The 17,609-nt window shown below is 37.9% G+C and overlaps 7 protein-coding genes and 1 non-coding gene across 8 annotated transcripts; 4 read left to right on the forward strand and 4 right to left on the reverse strand.

Moving 5' to 3' along the window:
* Window positions 1–50: 50 nt before the first annotated feature.
* Window positions 51–359, forward strand: KLMA_10773 (uncharacterized protein; the record flags this gene model as incomplete). Its single annotated transcript, XM_022822465.1, has 1 exon — window positions 51–359. One exon carries the CDS (start codon window positions 51–53, stop codon window positions 357–359), a length of 309 nt encoding a protein of 102 aa, XP_022674284.1.
* Window positions 360–466: 107 nt separating this feature from the next.
* GDT1 (putative ribosome biosynthesis protein GDT1) lies at window positions 467–1,306 on the reverse strand (the record flags this gene model as incomplete). The annotated part of the gene is made up of 1 exon (XM_022822466.1): window positions 467–1,306. One exon carries the CDS (start codon window positions 1,304–1,306, stop codon window positions 467–469), a length of 840 nt encoding a protein of 279 aa, XP_022674285.1.
* Window positions 1,307–1,968: 662 nt separating this feature from the next.
* Window positions 1,969–3,501, reverse strand: PCH2 (Pch2p; the record flags this gene model as incomplete). Its single annotated transcript, XM_022822467.1, has 1 exon — window positions 1,969–3,501. One exon carries the CDS (start codon window positions 3,499–3,501, stop codon window positions 1,969–1,971), a length of 1,533 nt encoding a protein of 510 aa, XP_022674286.1.
* Window positions 3,502–4,593: 1,092 nt separating this feature from the next.
* Window positions 4,594–4,667, forward strand: KLMA_R131. Its single transcript has one exon. It is a non-coding gene; the product is annotated as a tRNA-Glu (tRNA).
* A 256-nt stretch (window positions 4,668–4,923) lies between these two features.
* Window positions 4,924–6,252, forward strand: SEN54 (tRNA splicing endonuclease subunit SEN54; the record flags this gene model as incomplete). The annotated part of the gene is made up of 1 exon (XM_022822468.1): window positions 4,924–6,252. The coding sequence occupies one exon, from the start codon at window positions 4,924–4,926 to the stop codon at window positions 6,250–6,252; it is 1,329 nt and encodes a 442-aa protein (XP_022674287.1).
* Window positions 6,253–6,291: 39 nt separating this feature from the next.
* On the reverse strand, window positions 6,292–8,727 carry BRO1 (Bro1p; the record flags this gene model as incomplete). Its single annotated transcript, XM_022822469.1, has 1 exon — window positions 6,292–8,727. The coding sequence occupies one exon, from the start codon at window positions 8,725–8,727 to the stop codon at window positions 6,292–6,294; it is 2,436 nt and encodes an 811-aa protein (XP_022674288.1).
* Window positions 8,728–9,148: 421 nt separating this feature from the next.
* Window positions 9,149–9,967, forward strand: MBA1 (Mba1p; the record flags this gene model as incomplete). Its single annotated transcript, XM_022822471.1, has 1 exon — window positions 9,149–9,967. The coding sequence occupies one exon, from the start codon at window positions 9,149–9,151 to the stop codon at window positions 9,965–9,967; it is 819 nt and encodes a 272-aa protein (XP_022674289.1).
* Window positions 9,968–10,124: 157 nt separating this feature from the next.
* On the reverse strand, window positions 10,125–17,189 carry SEC16 (COPII coat assembly protein SEC16; the record flags this gene model as incomplete). Its single annotated transcript, XM_022822472.1, has 1 exon — window positions 10,125–17,189. The coding sequence occupies one exon, from the start codon at window positions 17,187–17,189 to the stop codon at window positions 10,125–10,127; it is 7,065 nt and encodes a 2,354-aa protein (XP_022674290.1).
* Between the last annotated feature and the right edge of the window lie 420 nt (window positions 17,190–17,609).

Consider the following 17,609-nt stretch of genomic DNA (forward strand, 5'->3'; position numbering starts at 1 on the left):
ATACCTCATCACATCATAGTTGATCAGAGATAAAGCTTGTGAATGACATTATGAATTCCTTATTAGAAGAAAGAAAAAATCTCTTAGAGCAATTACGGCAATACGATACCCAAGATAATCAAGTGAATGAAACAACTTTTAACAATAAAGTTACGAGACGATCTTTAGATGCTGCTGTACACGAGCAAAGTACGAGTTGGGAAAATGTGGGTGAGGAAAATGTGGGTGAAGAAAATTCAAGTGAAGTGAAACTCGAAAAAGATCTAGCGGAACTCAAAAAAAGAACGGACAATAACTTGAAACGAATGCTTCGCGAAAGGGTCCTTAGGGAAGTTGCTCAAGAAACCCAGGGTGCATGAGGTGACACCAAAATCGGAACCGATTATTCGTTTGCATAAATATACACATATGGTTAGACTATGCTAGGCTCGATGGGTTAAGAATCTATAAAACATCATACGAGGGACTAACTATGGAATGCTTCGTAAATATAGACGAAACCAAAAACGAAGAAAGAAAATGCACCTCCCAAGGTGACAGTTCTCATACTGATCTTAGTTGCCAAAAGCTTCCCACCAATAACGGCCAAAGCACTACAGAGTGCATGCCCAATGGATGCACCCACCATTACATAGACAAAGTTACTACCAGATGCCATAGCAATGGTAGATATTTGAGAACGGTCCCCAAATTCCCCTAAAAAGACCATGATGAAAATTTGAACCCATGTTGGCGAGACAAACTTTGTAGAAATTCTCATGAACTTTATGATCATGTCGTTAATCTTGTTATTTGACACGTATTTTGTAACCACCTCCTTGGAAGACCCATCCTCTGCTGCATGCAGACTATGATTAATATCCTGAACTGCAAGCTCATCCTCAACTTCTGCTAATTCATCCTCAATGCCTGCATTCCGAGGCATTTCAAGCCCTTCTAGAATCAATTTGTATCCAAAAATCAAAAATAGAATACCTGCCAAGAAGGTAGTCAAAGTTTTTGGAATTAGCGTTGTAAAGGTACGACCGATGACACCACCAAGAACTGTCATAATAACCAACGATGCGGTGGAAGCACTGAAAACTAGGAGCCTTTCATGACGCATAGCCATCAATGCTGCTATTAGAAATGTCTTATCTCCAATCTCAGACACGCAGATCATAGAAATCGACATCAAAAAAGCAGCCTTAGGATCATCGGCTCCAGATTGAACTTCATCAGGCTTAGCATTTTCCAATGAAGTGCTTGCCGATACCACAGAAAGTAACAAACCTAAACTCAGGAGGGTTCTAGCGACCTTGTTCATTGTTCAACTTATTTGTCTTTTTATGCCCTGAAGCTTTGAGCCGTATTTCGTTACAACACTAGGCTCATCTTCTTTGATGAGCAATAGCTTTATTTTATAATAAATCTCTAGTATCCGGTAGTTGATGTTTACTTTTTTAAATTTTTTTTTGAAATAATTCCTCATAATTTTTGTGTGGAGGGAACACGTTTAGGGATAAGCCTAGATTTTTTTTTTTTTTTTTTTTTTTTTTTCAGAGCACGTTTGAATATCCCGAATGGATTTTTTAAGGTACCAAAGGGACGGTATGTGGAAAAATGTTTATTCAATATTGCTTATAGAATATGCAGTAAAAACAGACAGGTTGCAAACCCGTTTCCAGAAGAAAATTTGTTCTAAAGGATTGGTTCTTGGTGATTGATACACGGAGCTGTTTTTCTTTTTTTTTTTTCTTATTAACGTGAGGCCGGTATGATCGGATCTCTGGAGAAGACCTAATTCATCACGACTGTGATGACTGATATTTGCTTAAACTAATTGAGAGGGCAATGAGATATTGAGTTAATGTGACTGGAAAAGTACTAAAATTCTCTGATATACAACTGAATGGAAGTTTGGAAAGACTTCGACCACTTATTTTGACTTTCTGATTGAGGAAATGTTTAGTTAGTATCCAGTATTTTTTAGTATGAGAGGATGTAGTGTTTGATTTTTTGACATACGTTTGAGTAGATAGCCAATTGGCCAATAATTTTGGTTATTTGTGGTTTGTTTTCATCTGGAGTAACAACTTTAGACTCTATTATCTCATCTGTAAGGTTTTTTAGAATCTGGAAGCAAGTCGCAACAGAAGGGAAATCTACGAAAAAAGATACGTCTAACCGATCCAAAAATGCAGGATCAATATTATTCTTTAGATTGGAGGTGCATAATAAAATGAAGTTAGGATATTTTCTGAGGTTATCCAAATGTGTCATCAAACAATTGAGGACACGAACGGAATCTGTCGTCTCATTCTTATTCAAAAGTTCACTTCTTGAAAAGGCCAAAGACTCCACTTCATCAAATAATACACACACAAATTTCCCTGTGTCTTCTTGGTATTTGAGAAGTTGCTCAAGATCGCTAAAGATTCCATCTAAATTTTTTGATGATTCGCCAAACCATCTTGAGAATATCTGCGAGCATGTTATTTCAATAAAAATGCCAGAGTATCCATCATTGTCGAAAATACTCCATCTTCTCACTGCGAGCTTCTGGCAAAGAGTTTTGCATAGAGTTGTCTTTCCCGTCCCTGGAGGTCCATGCAATAAAAATAACCTATTTTTACCCACCATAGATCTTGACGTCTTTAATAAGTTGCTTAGTTGTAAAGACGAAGTTAAGTGTGAATACATCTTTTGTTTCAAATCAGAATCATAATGGAGTAATTCCCAGACCCCATCAAGGTTCTTTGTGGGAAGAAAGGTAACTTTTAAATTTCTTAAGTTCTCGAGGGGGAGCGGAAGCCTGTGGTGAGAATGTTCAAATTGCGTCTTTTCACTGCTTTCATCGCTATCAGATAATCCAATATTATCGAAACTTTGACTGATATACGACTCTAAGGTTGACTGCTTCTCTTCAAGGTTGAGATAGAAGTTAATACTCATCTCAAAATCATTACACTGGTACCGTTGCGTTTTTGAGACGTCCTGCGATATTTTTGCCTTTTCTGAAGGTTTTCCAACAAGAATATTCTGTATCACTTTTTGGAGATTCTTTTCATCTTCAGTGTCAAAAGCCATCCGAGTCCCCATTTCATGAGTAATCTCCAAGTGGGTTTCCTTTACATACGAAGATAATATAGTTTCTTCATGGAAATGCGTCACATGCTCCCCTTTTACAGCGGAAAATGGCGATTCCCTAGTGTTTTGAAGTAACTGATGCCACGTCACCTTAAGAAGGGTTTTTGGGAAATCCGTCCCATGGTTATTTAAGCGTGACAACTTTAGTCCTTGCATAATTTTGCTCTTCAATTTCTTTTCCAACTCGAATGTACTATGTTTGTCATATTGTGTCTCCTTAATGATATCTTCAATCTTACCTCTCAATGCATTTTCCATAACTACAATGAGGTTTTCAGCCACCACCTTTGAACCTTCATTCTCACTGATTAGTTCATCCAACCAAGTAACACACTCAGCATTCATTTCACAGTCTACAAATATTTTGAGCATTGTTTAGATGTTTTGGAAAGCCTTGATTGTAGTTTCTTTAGTCGCTGAATTTTTGACATTATGAATTAAGAAGTTGAAGGTAAAATAAGTTTTTACTTCATAACTATTAGCTGTTTAGAATGAGAATAACAGTCAGAAAAATATATTAATTGACGTAACCATATAAGAAAGTTAAAATCTTAACCTTCGTATTTTTAGCCGCTGAGATTTTCAACAGACTTCTCTGACTTTTAGATATTCAAAAAGAACAAAACAAAAAAAAAACAAAATTTAAAAAACACAGGAAATAATTCTCTAATGTTCATCATATTTTTTCAAAAATATTTTAATTTTGAGGTTATCTGCTATCTAGCATCGCATCGATATACTTCATTGGGTAATCGGTGACTATTTCCCTACGCAGCCTCCGCAGTAAAGTTCACGCAGGCATAACTCAGAAAGATCATATCGATAATGGTCCTTCCCAAAGGATGATTAATATATATATATATATAGTTGGAATCACAATTCATAAAACTGCTTCTTAACTATCAACATGCTTATGTTTTTTTGGCGTTGGAGCCAAATTTAAGTAGACTAGGTTTATATTGTGCGAGGTATCAAACAGGTAAAATACGAGTCATCATGAGTTGTTGTTCAAGCAAAGTTACCAACGAACAAGCGGCCAAGAGTTGTTGTTCTAACAAAGCGTCTAACCAAAAGGGCACTGCTGCAAATGCAAAAGCCGCTTCGACTTCTAACTGCTGCGCAGCAAGCAACAATAACAGCAAACCTGCAAGATGCAAGTGTGGAAGTGGATGCAGTTGCGCAGGTTGCAACAATGTTAAATTATGAAGATGTGTATTGATGAGAGGAGGGTTTCGCCATAGCCTACATTTTAGCTTGATGCAATTGTTAGAGTCTAGTCATTGTCACATAGTCGTTATACATATATATTCATATTCAATATAATAGTGAAGATTCATTCGTGTTAAATGGAGATTGTTCGTTACACACGTCAAAAAGAGTACTCAGACTTAAGAAATGTGGTAGTAAAGTTATATATTTAAGTAGTGAATGTTATTACTTGGTTAGCAGAAGTACAACAACAATTTCCGATATAGTGTAACGGCTATCACATCACGCTTTCACCGTGGAGACCGGGGTTCGACTCCCCGTATCGGAGAATTTTTTAATTTTTTATGGTTCTGAAATGAAAATGTTATAAGGCATCGAAACTAGATGTAATGAGATGAGTTAACCTGTTAAACTTATAAGTTACAAAACAATTAGCTTGAAAGAGGGGGTAGAACAGATATTTTATACTCGAACCAAATCACTATATGCCAATATAATAGTTAAGTGACATCTTTAATGGAGATTTATTACCATTAAGCGCTTACTTCAGTCTAACACACTTTTTAAAACCTTGCCATTATTATTATGTCTGATAACGAAGAGGCATTCAAAGACTCTGATGTCGAGGATGATGAGCTTCTACAAGACTGGACTAACGCTTCGAGGTTAATTGGAAATGGAAATAAACATTCAATACCTTTGCGTGGTGAAAAGGATTATGAACCTGATGGGACAACCGTTCAAGTATCAATGCTTTCCCAAGCGAAAAATGCTATGTTCAATGTACTTCGACAGCCTGATAGAGGAACCATTATAAAAAACCAAGTAAAAGCATTCTACGATATGGAAAACCACTATGCCGTTGTCAAACGCCCTAAGGGAACCTTTACAAATAGCATTGGAACACCAAATTCAGACGGATCTTTGACCTTGCAGTTTTATGAATTTGTGTATTTAGTAGAGCGAGGAACGGTGACTCCTATTTTCAATATTGAGATAGAAGGAAAGAAATGTGAATATATTTTATCAATACAAGAGGTCTACTCATTTTTCAAGTCCCAAGCAGAATTGGATGAATTCTATTTATACGCATATTTGAAAAGAATGGGGTATATCGTTTGTGCCAAGAATTGGAAATACGGCCATAGGGACTCTTTCCAGGAGCTTTACTTTAACAAGTACCTTAAAAGTTCATCTCGCCCAAGTTACATTAATAATTTCTTTCATCTCTTCTCCAAGTTCTCATATACAGTAATAAGAAATACACCCAATGTTCTTAAAAAGATTTTGGGATTTTGTCCTATGAAATTTACTTCAACAAGTCAGATTTATGAATCGATAGGCAATGCTATACCTTTCTATGTTCCACCTAAAACATCTCATGAACTTTATGAGTCGAAATGCTCGAATATGTCAAATTATGGCACTTCAAAGTATAAAATTGTTTTTGACATATGGAAGCCTAATCCTAACTTCAAGAAGAGTTACAGGTACTTACCTGATTTTCAAGTAGTGATGTACAATAAGAATTCTAATACTTCACAGTTCCCTACCCTTTCAGACTTCAGAGAGATATTACAACATCTTGATTATAAATATCCATTTATTGATGACATAGATGTTTTGGAATCTAAACAACCAATTAACAATAAGAAAGAGAACAAAGTGAAACAGGAAACACAAATGCAAAATCAAAAAATCAAGAAGCCAAAAAAATCCACTGGAAATGCGTATAGTCGAAAAATGAAGAAGATAAAGGATGGCTACCGAAGTTTTCTATTAGCAATTATGGACGATGGTCTACTCAGTATAGTAAAAATAACAGAGACGGACTTTGGATCTGAAAATATATGGTACGTTCCACCAACAGGCAACGATAGGAATAATAAACCGAAACAGAAGAGAAAAGCTTGAGTTATATATGACATACACATATTTATAGAGGTCAAACACTTACTTGCTAAATTTGGAATACAAATCCTCATCAAATACTGATGGGTTGTTATAGAAAGATGTAGGCCCACTTGATGGTTTTTGTTGTCCCAATAGTCCATTCAAGCCAGATGGCAATGACTTTGGTGGAATAGGAGGAGATGAATTAACTCCTTCGTAGTTTCTCTTTGGTACTGCTGGAACACCCTGTTGTACGTTACTAGTATCTCTTACACTCATCCTAGCAAGACTATCAGCAAGACTCGTTGATTGAGTCGACCTCTGGGGAACAGCTGGAGGTATCAAACCATCCACATATCGTCCTGCAGATTGGTCAGGACGGTTTACAGAACTTATATCCTTGGCCATTTTCAATAGCGTATCATAAAAGCTCAAACCTTTTGGTAAGTCTGTTGTGTATATCATAAACTGTGTATAAGCTTTCTCCATTTTATCAAAGAATTCTCTCCTCTCCTTTGACAGACTTTCCTGTTCAGGGGTTTTATCTTGAATACCCGTTAATTTAAAAATCTCATCAAGCTTTATTTTAATATCATTAATAAGATTCGTTTGTTTGAAGATAGTTGCTTCAATTCTACTGCTCAATGGTTTGAATTTATCCAACTCTTCTTCAAAAAAGGCTTTTATATCCTTTGCAGATTTCCCGGTGTGTAAGATAAGCTTTTGTGTTATGTCATCATTATTTAAACTCTCTTTAAAATCCTTTAGATTCCTTGAACGTTCTTCTTTTAACAGTCTGAGAGTTTCTTGGTTGTTTTTAATATTGGATAAACGTTCTAGAATCTGTTCATTTTTGGTATCGTCAATATCAAGTAAGCTTGGCTGAGTGTTTTTAGATTGGAATCTATTCATTACGTTGAATAGAAGACTAGGATTTGATAAAAGACCGACCTCTTCTAGGTATGGGTTTATAGTTGAAAATATTTTTTCGTCTGATTGAGAAGCCTGAAGAAGAGAGTTTTTAATCTTCATAGCATTTTCCTTCTGATCAGGAGACACATTTGATAAGACAGATAAAATCTCATTCCTCCTATTTACAATATTTTGTAATTGTTCATTGACATTCTTCAGTTTGTTCGTCTGTACGAGTTTGGACCATGACTCAATTTGCTGTCTCATTAGGTCATATTGAGGATCATCTATGTTTGACCCAGATCCATCTGCGTACTTTGATTCTAAATCTTTAATGAGTTTTGGTAAATCTGTGAACTCAATAAAAGATTGATATTCCCAATCAGCAGTCTCAACGGTTTCTACTTCTTTTCTTAATAGCGAAGCTTTTTCTTCTGAATATATGCTTTCATTTTCGTATACTTCCATAGGCACGATCCCTTTGAACGCACCTTTGCATAGTTCAATAAGATCGTCATCTAAGTAAGATTTAATCTGCTCTTCCCAAATTATCGGCTTTATTGCGTCCATTGTTTTGATGCTCTCCAGAGTAACATCTGAAGGAATCAGATCATTATATATGAAGTCATTGTCTTTGATAAGGCTCTTTAGTTTCTCTTCAATAACTGTCTTCAAAGCTACTACGTCAATTTCTTCTTTCACAAATATTTTGTAGTGCACAGCTTCTTTGATCTCCTCTAGGGCAATATTACCATATGATATAGCTTCTCCAATACGTTTCGAGTCCTCCAAGACAAGCAGTTGGTTGTAAGCGGTAACGGCTTTGTACAAATGAACTTTTAGGGTGATTATATCTTTCCATTTATCTTCTCCATAGACGGTAGTACCGAAACCTACCTTGTAATTTTCTTCATAGTATTGCTGACACTCTTCATATAGGTTTGCCGCTGTATGAGCAAGCTTACTTATCAAAGATGCTCTACCAGATGGTTCAGGTCCGTTTACTAGAGTCAACAAAAACAGTTCCTGCGCTTCTGCATGACACAATGTTGAGAGAAAAGCGGTATTTTCTGCAGCACAATCTACAGAGGGAGAGTTTAGAAAGTGATTAGACATGTAGCTAAAACATGCCATGGCCCTGCTTAAATAAGGAACAGCACTTTTGTAATCATCTGACATCTTCTTCTTAGCAATTTGTGTGAGTAAAACACCTATATTGTACATCACTGAGCTCTTCTCAAACACAACTGTGCGCTGCTTGTATTTTTTGTCAGCAAGTCCCGGATGATATTCCGCTTCATACCAAATGAAGTCTATTTGTAAGGCTCCGCTATGCGAGCCTAACCTCAAATACACTTGTTCCAATATAGCGGCATACTTATAATTCTGTTCCAAAAGGGATTCCGGTGCTAAATCAGAATTTGCTGTAGTTCTACATGCATCAATTTCTTTTGTCTTCTCTTCATCGTAAAACACCGACCATTGGCCAGAGCCGTAAGATTTTTTCAAGTAGCTTACCAACCCCTTTGCCCAACTGACACTCTCTGTATCCTTAATTCTTAAGGGAATTATAACCGTTTTCATGATTGTAAAATGCTAGTATAAGACAGAATTTCAAGTTTATCTCTTCGTTGAAACCACGCACTCGCAAATAGACTTCTAAGTTACCTTTTAAATCAATACATTAATACTTAGATGCACAAGCATAATTGTGAATAGGAAAATATGGGATCTCTTCTTTATTGTAGGCGGAGCTGAGGTTCTGAAAAATATCAAAACGTATAAAGTGATAGGTACACAATGTATGTGTGGTATGAAAAATTTACTAACATTTCCACATTTTCCGGCTTATAGCATCAAACGTAAAGCAGATTTTGTTTCCAATGGCGAGTTGATTAAAGATTTAAATTATTATTTTCTGATTGATTGCATAGGTTATATTCGATTGTTTTAGAATAACATAGAGTTAACTATAAATAAATTATCATACTAGAGTTATTTATCGATGTTTCCACTTAGAGGAGTAAGAACTGTGGGACTTTTAAGGCGTACCAATGGCCATCGTCTGTTTAGTAGCTCTATAAGGCTGCTTGATGCCGAAGGAGTTGTTAAGAAACCAGCCCCATTCAACCCTCGTCATATGGGTGTCGCAAATCAAGTTTACATTCCTCCTTCAAAAAAGAATATGCCAAACCCAATTACCTCTCCCGTTGCATTTTTCAATGTGATGATTAGAAAGATGTATACTTTAGGAATGAACACAATCCAAGTGGCCCTATTCAGATACCAATCAGGATATAAGCCTCAATTTCTATTGTGGAAAAATAAGGCCATTGAGACATATGTTCAAGTCAACAAGGCCTTCGCTAACCGTCAGTTGGAAGATATCAAACCGCATGTATCCATTTGGGTTGACGAGGCTCTTACTTCCAGATCAAAGCAAATTCCAGCCGGTATTACTCTAGATTGGGAATTAATCAAATTCAACGAAGTTCCGAAATTAGTATCAACACAAGCCATGATGATCCCAGGCAGACCGGTGGAATTAATCCAACTTATCTATAAATTCGATACAAAACAGAGATTGATTAAGTTCAATAAGAAGAGTGGCAAAGCTGACAAACTAGATAGAGATGTTGTTGATTATGTTGCATTCCTATGTGATGCATCTACCAACGATATCCTACTAATTGGTTCTGTTTTCGAAAGTGCACCTGATGAAAAGCTACCCAAAGACAGCGAGACCTCTAATAAGATCGTGATCGAAAGAATGAAGACTAACGGAGATTTATTCAGAGTTCCACCACCTGTCAAAAAAAATTAGTGGAATATATGAATGCTATGAATTTTCATTATTTTATGTCAAGAAAAACTGTAAATAGATACGTAAGATAATTTTTAAAGTGAACATATTCACTCATCTCTAACTCTACTTATCAAATTCCTAGCGCCATACATTTAAAAATGACATCACCATTAGATTATAGCTTTTCCATGACATTAACATACCCTCTGGTCGATCTCTTTTTCCTTCTGGTCGAATGTCCGCTATTAGGACCGCCTGCCAGGGCCATGAGATCATCTAGACCATTGGCTTTTGTACCAGAAAGTTTTACGGTGGAATTCATGAGTGTAGGTGGTGGAGATGATGGTGGAGAATTTTCTTCTGGTTTAACTGTATCAGTTAAATCCTTGATTGGATCCAGTGGCTTTCCTGTTAGAGGGTTCGTCGGCATAACAGCATGCGCTGTCCGCAATGCAGGACCACCAACTACTGAACCTTGACGTGGTTTAATTTCGGGCGTCTGAGATATTTTACGCTTTACAATTGGGGGAGGAGGTGGAGGAGTTGCAACTTTCACCTTTTCTTCCTCAGTAGCGTCTTTGTTGATCCACCTTTTCAGTTTTTCATCGTAATAGAAGTTATTCTTATGGCCTAATTTTGCTTTAATGGGCTTCTTTTCGTTAGGATCCTTCTTAAACCAACCTAACCAACCACTTGATGCTTGATGTTGCTTTTTCTTATCATCCGCCTTTTTCGTATCTTCTTCATCGCTCAAGGGCTCTACTTCATCGATATCTTTCTGCTGCTGCTGCTGCTGCTGCTGCTGTTGTTTCTGGTTTTCCTTTATACGGTTATCTGACATTTCCTTTTTGATTGATGATATAGATATCTGTTCCTCATCATCATCATCTGTGTCCTCCACAACGTCATCATAATATTCCTCGTTATCCTCATCATCAACTATCAGCGGAGTAACACTAGATGATTTTACTGGCCTAATAACAGGATCTTTAATTTCAGATAAGGGTAGTTCAGAGGAGTTTTCTTGGAGGTGTGGTGGCAGCCCAGTAACTAACATTGAATTTTCTCTGCTTTCAGCGATAGGAGGAGTAAAAGCACGGCTCGACGAGTCTTTCAAGTTATTCTCCCACACAATGTCACTTTCTCTATTGTTAACATTTTCATAAGCCGCACGATTAGGTGGATTGTAGTTATCAGGTGTATTTTCGGAGTTGGTCCATCTGGGACTAGATTCTACCGGAGGCGAAGCATCAGCAACATGTGGTGATCTATTTCTTATATCCGAAACCGATGATCCTGTATGCGAAACTGATGATGGAGCATAAGGATTTTTCGAACGTTTACCCACTCCTGAAAAAGAGCTTTCCTTGGCTTTAGGTGCGTAAGGGTTCAAGGGTTCCACTTTAGGAATACTTGGTTGACGAGAGTGTCCATTCTTAAGTGACGTTGAGGAAGTGGCCTCAGATTGACTCTGCTCTTCACCATTTTTATGCGAAGTTAGTACAGGAGGGGCGTTCGAAATACTTTCAAAATCAGGCCTAAAGTCAGATCTTACATTTTCTTCCATATTGCGGCTAATATTATCGTCCGAAAATTCGGAATGCTGAAGCTCATCTAATTCTGCATCAATCTCATGCTCAATTTCTTCTACAACTTCATCTACAGGCAATTGGTTGCGCTCTTCATAACTCTGTGAAGGTGCGACTACAGATGTTCTGGCAGAATCATTTGTAGAATTGGTGGTTACTGTTTCATCAAATAATGACTCCAGTGGTAGAGTCTTAGAACTATTAGATGTTTGATTTTTCGCTGGATATGTTTGTTTAACCGTAGATTGAATATTTGAACTGGATACACGATGTAGCGGAGGTTTCACTGGGTGAAGCTGTTCTTTATAAGATGAAGCCGACGAGTTGCTATTCGAATGAGCATGCTTACTAATTGGGAAAGTAGGTTGCGTTAATAGAGGTAAATGAGAATCTGATGAAGAATTCATGCGAGGATGGTATGGTGATTCATGTTGGTGAATTTGGGGATTTCTGGTACCATATGGCGACTCAAACTGCACAGGCTTGTTTAAACCAGGCATAGATGGATTACCATAAGAAGAATCTGGATTTGAAACATGCCCATGTGTTTCTCCCTTATATGAAATTAGGTGACGCGTTTCAGGTGGACCATATTTGGAAGACAAATCTCTACTTGGCATTATACTCGAAGAATTCTTTTTGAGAGGAGCTTTCATTGCCGAGTTTGTAGTGGAATGAGGTTGACTAATATGTGAGCGATTCAACGCAGGTGTAAAGTAAGCTGCTGATTGAGATAGATCGACCATAGATGGATTTCTTGAAGTAGTTGGTGTAAATTTTTCAAATACTTTCTCTTCTACACCTATAGCTTCTTGCTCATCAATATCTGTATCACCACCAATAAATTTGTTGAAAGATTTATCAAGTTGACCCCACACACTGCTCAATTTTGGCTTTCCTAACCATCCAATACTGTTGGAAGAAAGTTGGTTACTAATATCTTCAATAAAACGAAGAATATTGAGGGATGCTTCAGTGTTTTTTGGTAACAATTTCAATAATCCTTGAACGGTGTCCAGGTATTTAGTAGCCAAGGCATTCAAACCGTAGTCACTTAATGCCGCAGCATGTATAATTTTTTGAGTTGCCAGCGAAGTAAACCCGGAAAATGAAGAATCTTTCTGCTTGTAACTAAATTCGTAAATCTCGGATAACATCAAGCTTTCAAAAGCATTCGCACTTCCAATGGCTTCAAAAGTAATTGTAGATCCAGGTATCAATGGCTCTTCGGACATAGGTATATCTGCAAGAATAAAAGCAATAGATGCTGGTATCAATAATTGTCTTCCAACCAAAAATTCACCATATTGAAGAAGAAACTCCACAACAAGTGGCGAAAGAGGACCATTTGATGAAACTTCATCAACGTTATTCAAAACGCACGATAATAATAGACGCCAATTATTTGACGCCCATTCCATTTTTTGAGGGCTCGTTCTAAAAGAGTCAATTACCTTTTTCGAATTTCCAATGAAAACTTGAAATATGGTTCCCAATAGATATATCGAAGATATATCATTATCACTTCCCTCCTCAAACTCTTGCGTTAAATATTGGTCCACAACTGATGACCACTTGTCTTTCCCTAAAATACTTCCTAGTAATAATGACATGGCATAGTCTTTTAGATCCAATGAAAGTTTTAAAGCGTCGTCATGGGCGCCAGTTTGCAACAATGTCAGAATTCGAACTAGGGACGCATTATCAAGTTTATAGGCGTTTGGCTCTGATATTCTACTTGTAAAGGGTTGAGAAAGATAAGGTAGCAAAACACTCGAATCGTATAATACATTGTTCACATTCTTGAATGAGTAGTTAGGCTCTAGTCTTAACTTTAAAATCTCTAGCAAGACAATTAAGTCACTAGCCCCTCTATTTTTGCTCTCCTCTAAATATATTTCAATCCATTTGACTATATCTTTAACTTTTGACTTCCCTCTGATCAATGGTCCGGGATATTGCTCTAGTGTTTTATCAAGAGATATAACCGAATCATGGGTGAGTATATTAATAGATTCTATCTTTGGTTCTACACCACTCATATATCCCTGAGAAGTTGGTAAAGCAGACACAATTTTAGAAGACTTACCCCAATGGAAAATTGGGAATTGACGACGCATAATATAAGAATTGTCTACATGTCTAGGAGCATTGCTTGTGATTTCATTTGTCGTGACGGTATTCATATGAGGTGGCTTTATTGTTGTAATATCTGGCTGAGGGTACGAAGTTAAGCCGTGGATTGGGAGATTTGGAGCTAATACGGCCCCGCCACTGGGTAGAGATGGTTGTTGTTGCTGTTGTTGGTGGGATAGCTGAGGATGATTTTGATATTGCTGTTGTTGCTGTTGGAACTGTGGCTGTACCGTGGGAGCATATTTGCTACTATGTGCATGATTTGCCGGTGCATATATGCTAGAATTGGAGCGCGCGTGTGTTCTTCTAGTTGAGTTTACTGAAGATGCACTATTAGGTGAAAGGACAGCTGGGACGTTAGTTGATATATTTGAGATTCCTTGCGAAGGTCCATTTGTAACAGAAGTAGCCGGAAAATTGTAGGTGCTTGATTCACCGGGTAATGGAATAGGAACTGTAAGGCTTGGTTTCCCTTTGAAAGAACCTGTGCTACTGATGGATAAGTTGTTGCGGGTTGATGATTTCATTGGTTGGCTTGGACTATATGGTGTACTCTTTACAGTGCTGACTGGAACATTATTTGAAACAGGGGCATATGGGTTAATAGGACCTCTGCCTGATGGGGGGATAGTCTCGTTTTGCTGTTCAGGATTGTTACCGTAAGGCGATCTTACTGTTCCAAAGGAATTAGGAACTGCAACATTGCCCATCCCATGTTGTCCAATATTTGGAGTGACTTGTGAGTTTACAGTCTCTGATTGAAGTTTGGGAGCATAAGGATTAACTGGTGGCTCGGCACTATTTATTCTTTGATGACCTGGTACTGACAGCACGGAAGACGATGATGCCTTTGATAATAACGTTGGAGCATAATTATTTTGAGAAGCTACTCGAACAGGGGCTGCTCGCGTAGGTTTCATCTCGTTTATTGGAAGTTCCGCATAAAACGGCTTTTGTGGCTTTGGAGATTTATGGTTCGTGGATAAAGTTCTAACCGGAGGGACCACAGACGATTTCTGGCTAGCAGAACTTGGAAACGAGGTTTGTTTCGAAGAAAAGATTGGGCTTGTGACACGAACAGGCTTACCGCGTTTAATATCTTGTTTTACTAAGTCCAATGGAAAGTCGTATGCATCCGTTTTATGTTTTGCTTCATCCAATTTCTTTTGCAGGTCAAGGACGTTGTGGTTAGAAGCATTCGGTGTATCAAAATTGTTAATTAGTTTTGGTTTCACTACGCCTGGAACAACTGGTACAGATGCAGGATTGGCAGGGTACGCGTAAGATGATGACTGTGAGATAGACACCCCTTGTTGTTGTATATTAGCTCCAAGACCTATTTTCGGCTCATAAGGGTTTCCATGTGGTTGATATTGATGAGGATTTACATGAGAGGTGGAAGAAGAAGTAACAGAAGGTACGTAATTCCTATTTTTTTCACTCTTCTTTTCTATCGATGATAAATTGATACTCTCATTCTCGTCAGAATCCAAAAGACTATCTTCGTCATCCAACAAATCATTATCATTATCTAAGAAAGAGAATTTCGCCGGGCCTTCTGATGAAGCTCGTGTATTTTGAGCGACCGAAGGTTCATTTTCCCATGGTAAAGATTCATGGTCCTCTTCATTTAAGCCACTAAAGAGCTCATCGCCAGCAATTTTGTCATTGTGAATAGAAGTTTCCTGATCGTCTTGTGCATCATCTTCATTTTGGCCTGCTGATGAATTTAATTCAGGTTTCAAAACTTCTTCTAAATGTGCATCATCGTCAGAGGGCAAAAGATCAGAATCATCATCAAAAATAGCATCTATATTAGGCCTAACTGTTGAAGTTTGGGGAGAGGTGAGTTTTTCATTATTTATTGAATTTCCCGAAGAATTGTCTTGACCTTGAGGTTTTTGTTGTTCTGTCTGATTTAGCCACGAATAATCGACGTTATTATCAGAACTTGAAGAGAACAGTTCACTAACTTCATTTTTTGCATCGTTAACAAGTTTTGAATGCTCAGTGAAAGCGTTAGATGGTACCGATACACCTGGCTCAGAATTAGTAGCCAAGCTATCTTGAGTTGTAGGCGCAGGTGTTGGGTTAGTGCCAATCGCGGCAAAAAAGTCTGATCCTTCATGCGCATCGTTATTCCCGAATAGGTCTTCTATATGCGAATCTGCCACAGTAGTTACATGCTCTGAATTTTGGACTGCTAGGACTGACGTGTTTACATTGGACGCCCCTGGCGTTTCCTGAGATAGTTCAACAATATTTTCATTCAATGAACTTTCGGTATCTTTTTGTATGGATTCAGTCATGGACTCCTTTGAGAAATATTGAGTTTCTGGTTGAGCATTTACTTCTGTTGCTGCTTCTGATACTGGCTCACGGACCTTTGGTTCTGTTGAGGAATACTGAATCTCAAAGTGAGCCTCTGGATCCACCGGAGCATGCTGAACTTCTGGTTCTGCCACTTGTTCTGCGACTGGCTCTTCTGGAGAATAACGAACCGCTGTTTCAACCTCCGGTTCTGCTACAATTTCTTGAACTTCTGGATCTTCCATTTGTTCTGCGACTGGTTCATGTGGAGAATATTGAGCCTCTGTTTGGGCTTCAGGATCTACTGGACCATGATGAACTTCTGATTCTGCCACTTGTTCTGCGACCGGCTCTTCTGGAGAATAACCAGCCTCTGTTTCAACCTCCGGTTCTGCTATAATTTCTTGAACTTCTGGATCTTCCATTTGTTCTGCGATTGGTTCATGTGGAGAATATTGAGCCTCTGTTTGAGCTTCAGGATCTACTGGACCATGCTGAACTTCTGGTTCTGCCACTTGTTCTGCGACTGGCTCTTCTGGAGAATAACGAACCGCTGTTTCAACCTCCGGTTCTGCTACAATTTCTTGAACTTCTGGATCTTCCATTTGTTCTGCGACTGGTTCATGTGGAGAATATTGAGCCTCTGTTTGAGCTTCAGGATTTACTGGACCATGTTGAACGTCGGATTGGTCCTCCGGTTCCTCAGCATCTGCTTTTGGATATGATTGAGGAATAGCTGTAACTTCTTGTTCAATTTGACTTGTAGTTGACTCTTGGATTTCGGCATCTTTCATCTCTTCCTCAAACGGAGGAACTGATAGCTTCTCTACAGTGGTTTCTGGAACCTCTGGAACTATGTGTTCCTCAGGTAGAATCATATTCTTATGAGCGATAGGATTCTCTTCAAAGGACGCATCCTTTAGCAGCTGATTAGAAGCGACCAATACAGAATGTTCATTATGCGATACTTTGTTGTCCAAAAGCTCTTCTGATCCTTCATCCAACTGGCTATCGATGCTTGTACTACTCACGTGACTTGTGGAATGAGCTTTCTCGACTGATTCCGGTGCAGAAATTGATTGAGAAAGAGGCTTATCCTGTGTTATCGGTTCATCAGAGGTTGAACCACTTACTAAAGAAGCTCTCTTCTGCTTATTTTTGAGCTTCTTTTTCTGATTTTTCCTCTTCTTAGCATCAGTGACCATTGTACTGATTTCGTATAACTGTAAATCCAATAGATTCCCCTCGTTTTAGTTGAATTCACCTTTCAACTATCAAAATATGGTTGCAAAATCACGTCGCAATATGAAAAAGTCGAATTGTCTAATGAGTTGGATTTTGACCTTCTATTCAATACTGTTTGATCATTCTTTTCTTTGGATCAAATTCAGAATACATGATACTTAAGCTATTTATTCATATCCTTTCCTCTATTATTTTCTGTTAAACATAACCAAATTCCACTAACGCAAGAAAAAGGTCGCTGAAGTCATCATAAACGACTAGAACGGTTTTCCAGAATTTACAATCACGTGACTCAGTCGTTGGCGATAATAGGCTACCTAAATATCAATTGTTCTAGATAACTAACTCTTATGATTCAAGTCATGTATATAAAGTCAAAT

The sequence above is a fragment of the Kluyveromyces marxianus genome, chromosome 1 (genome assembly GCF_001417885.1).
Source record: "Kluyveromyces marxianus DMKU3-1042 DNA, complete genome, chromosome 1".
NCBI lineage: Eukaryota > Fungi > Ascomycota > Saccharomycetes > Saccharomycetales > Saccharomycetaceae > Kluyveromyces > Kluyveromyces marxianus.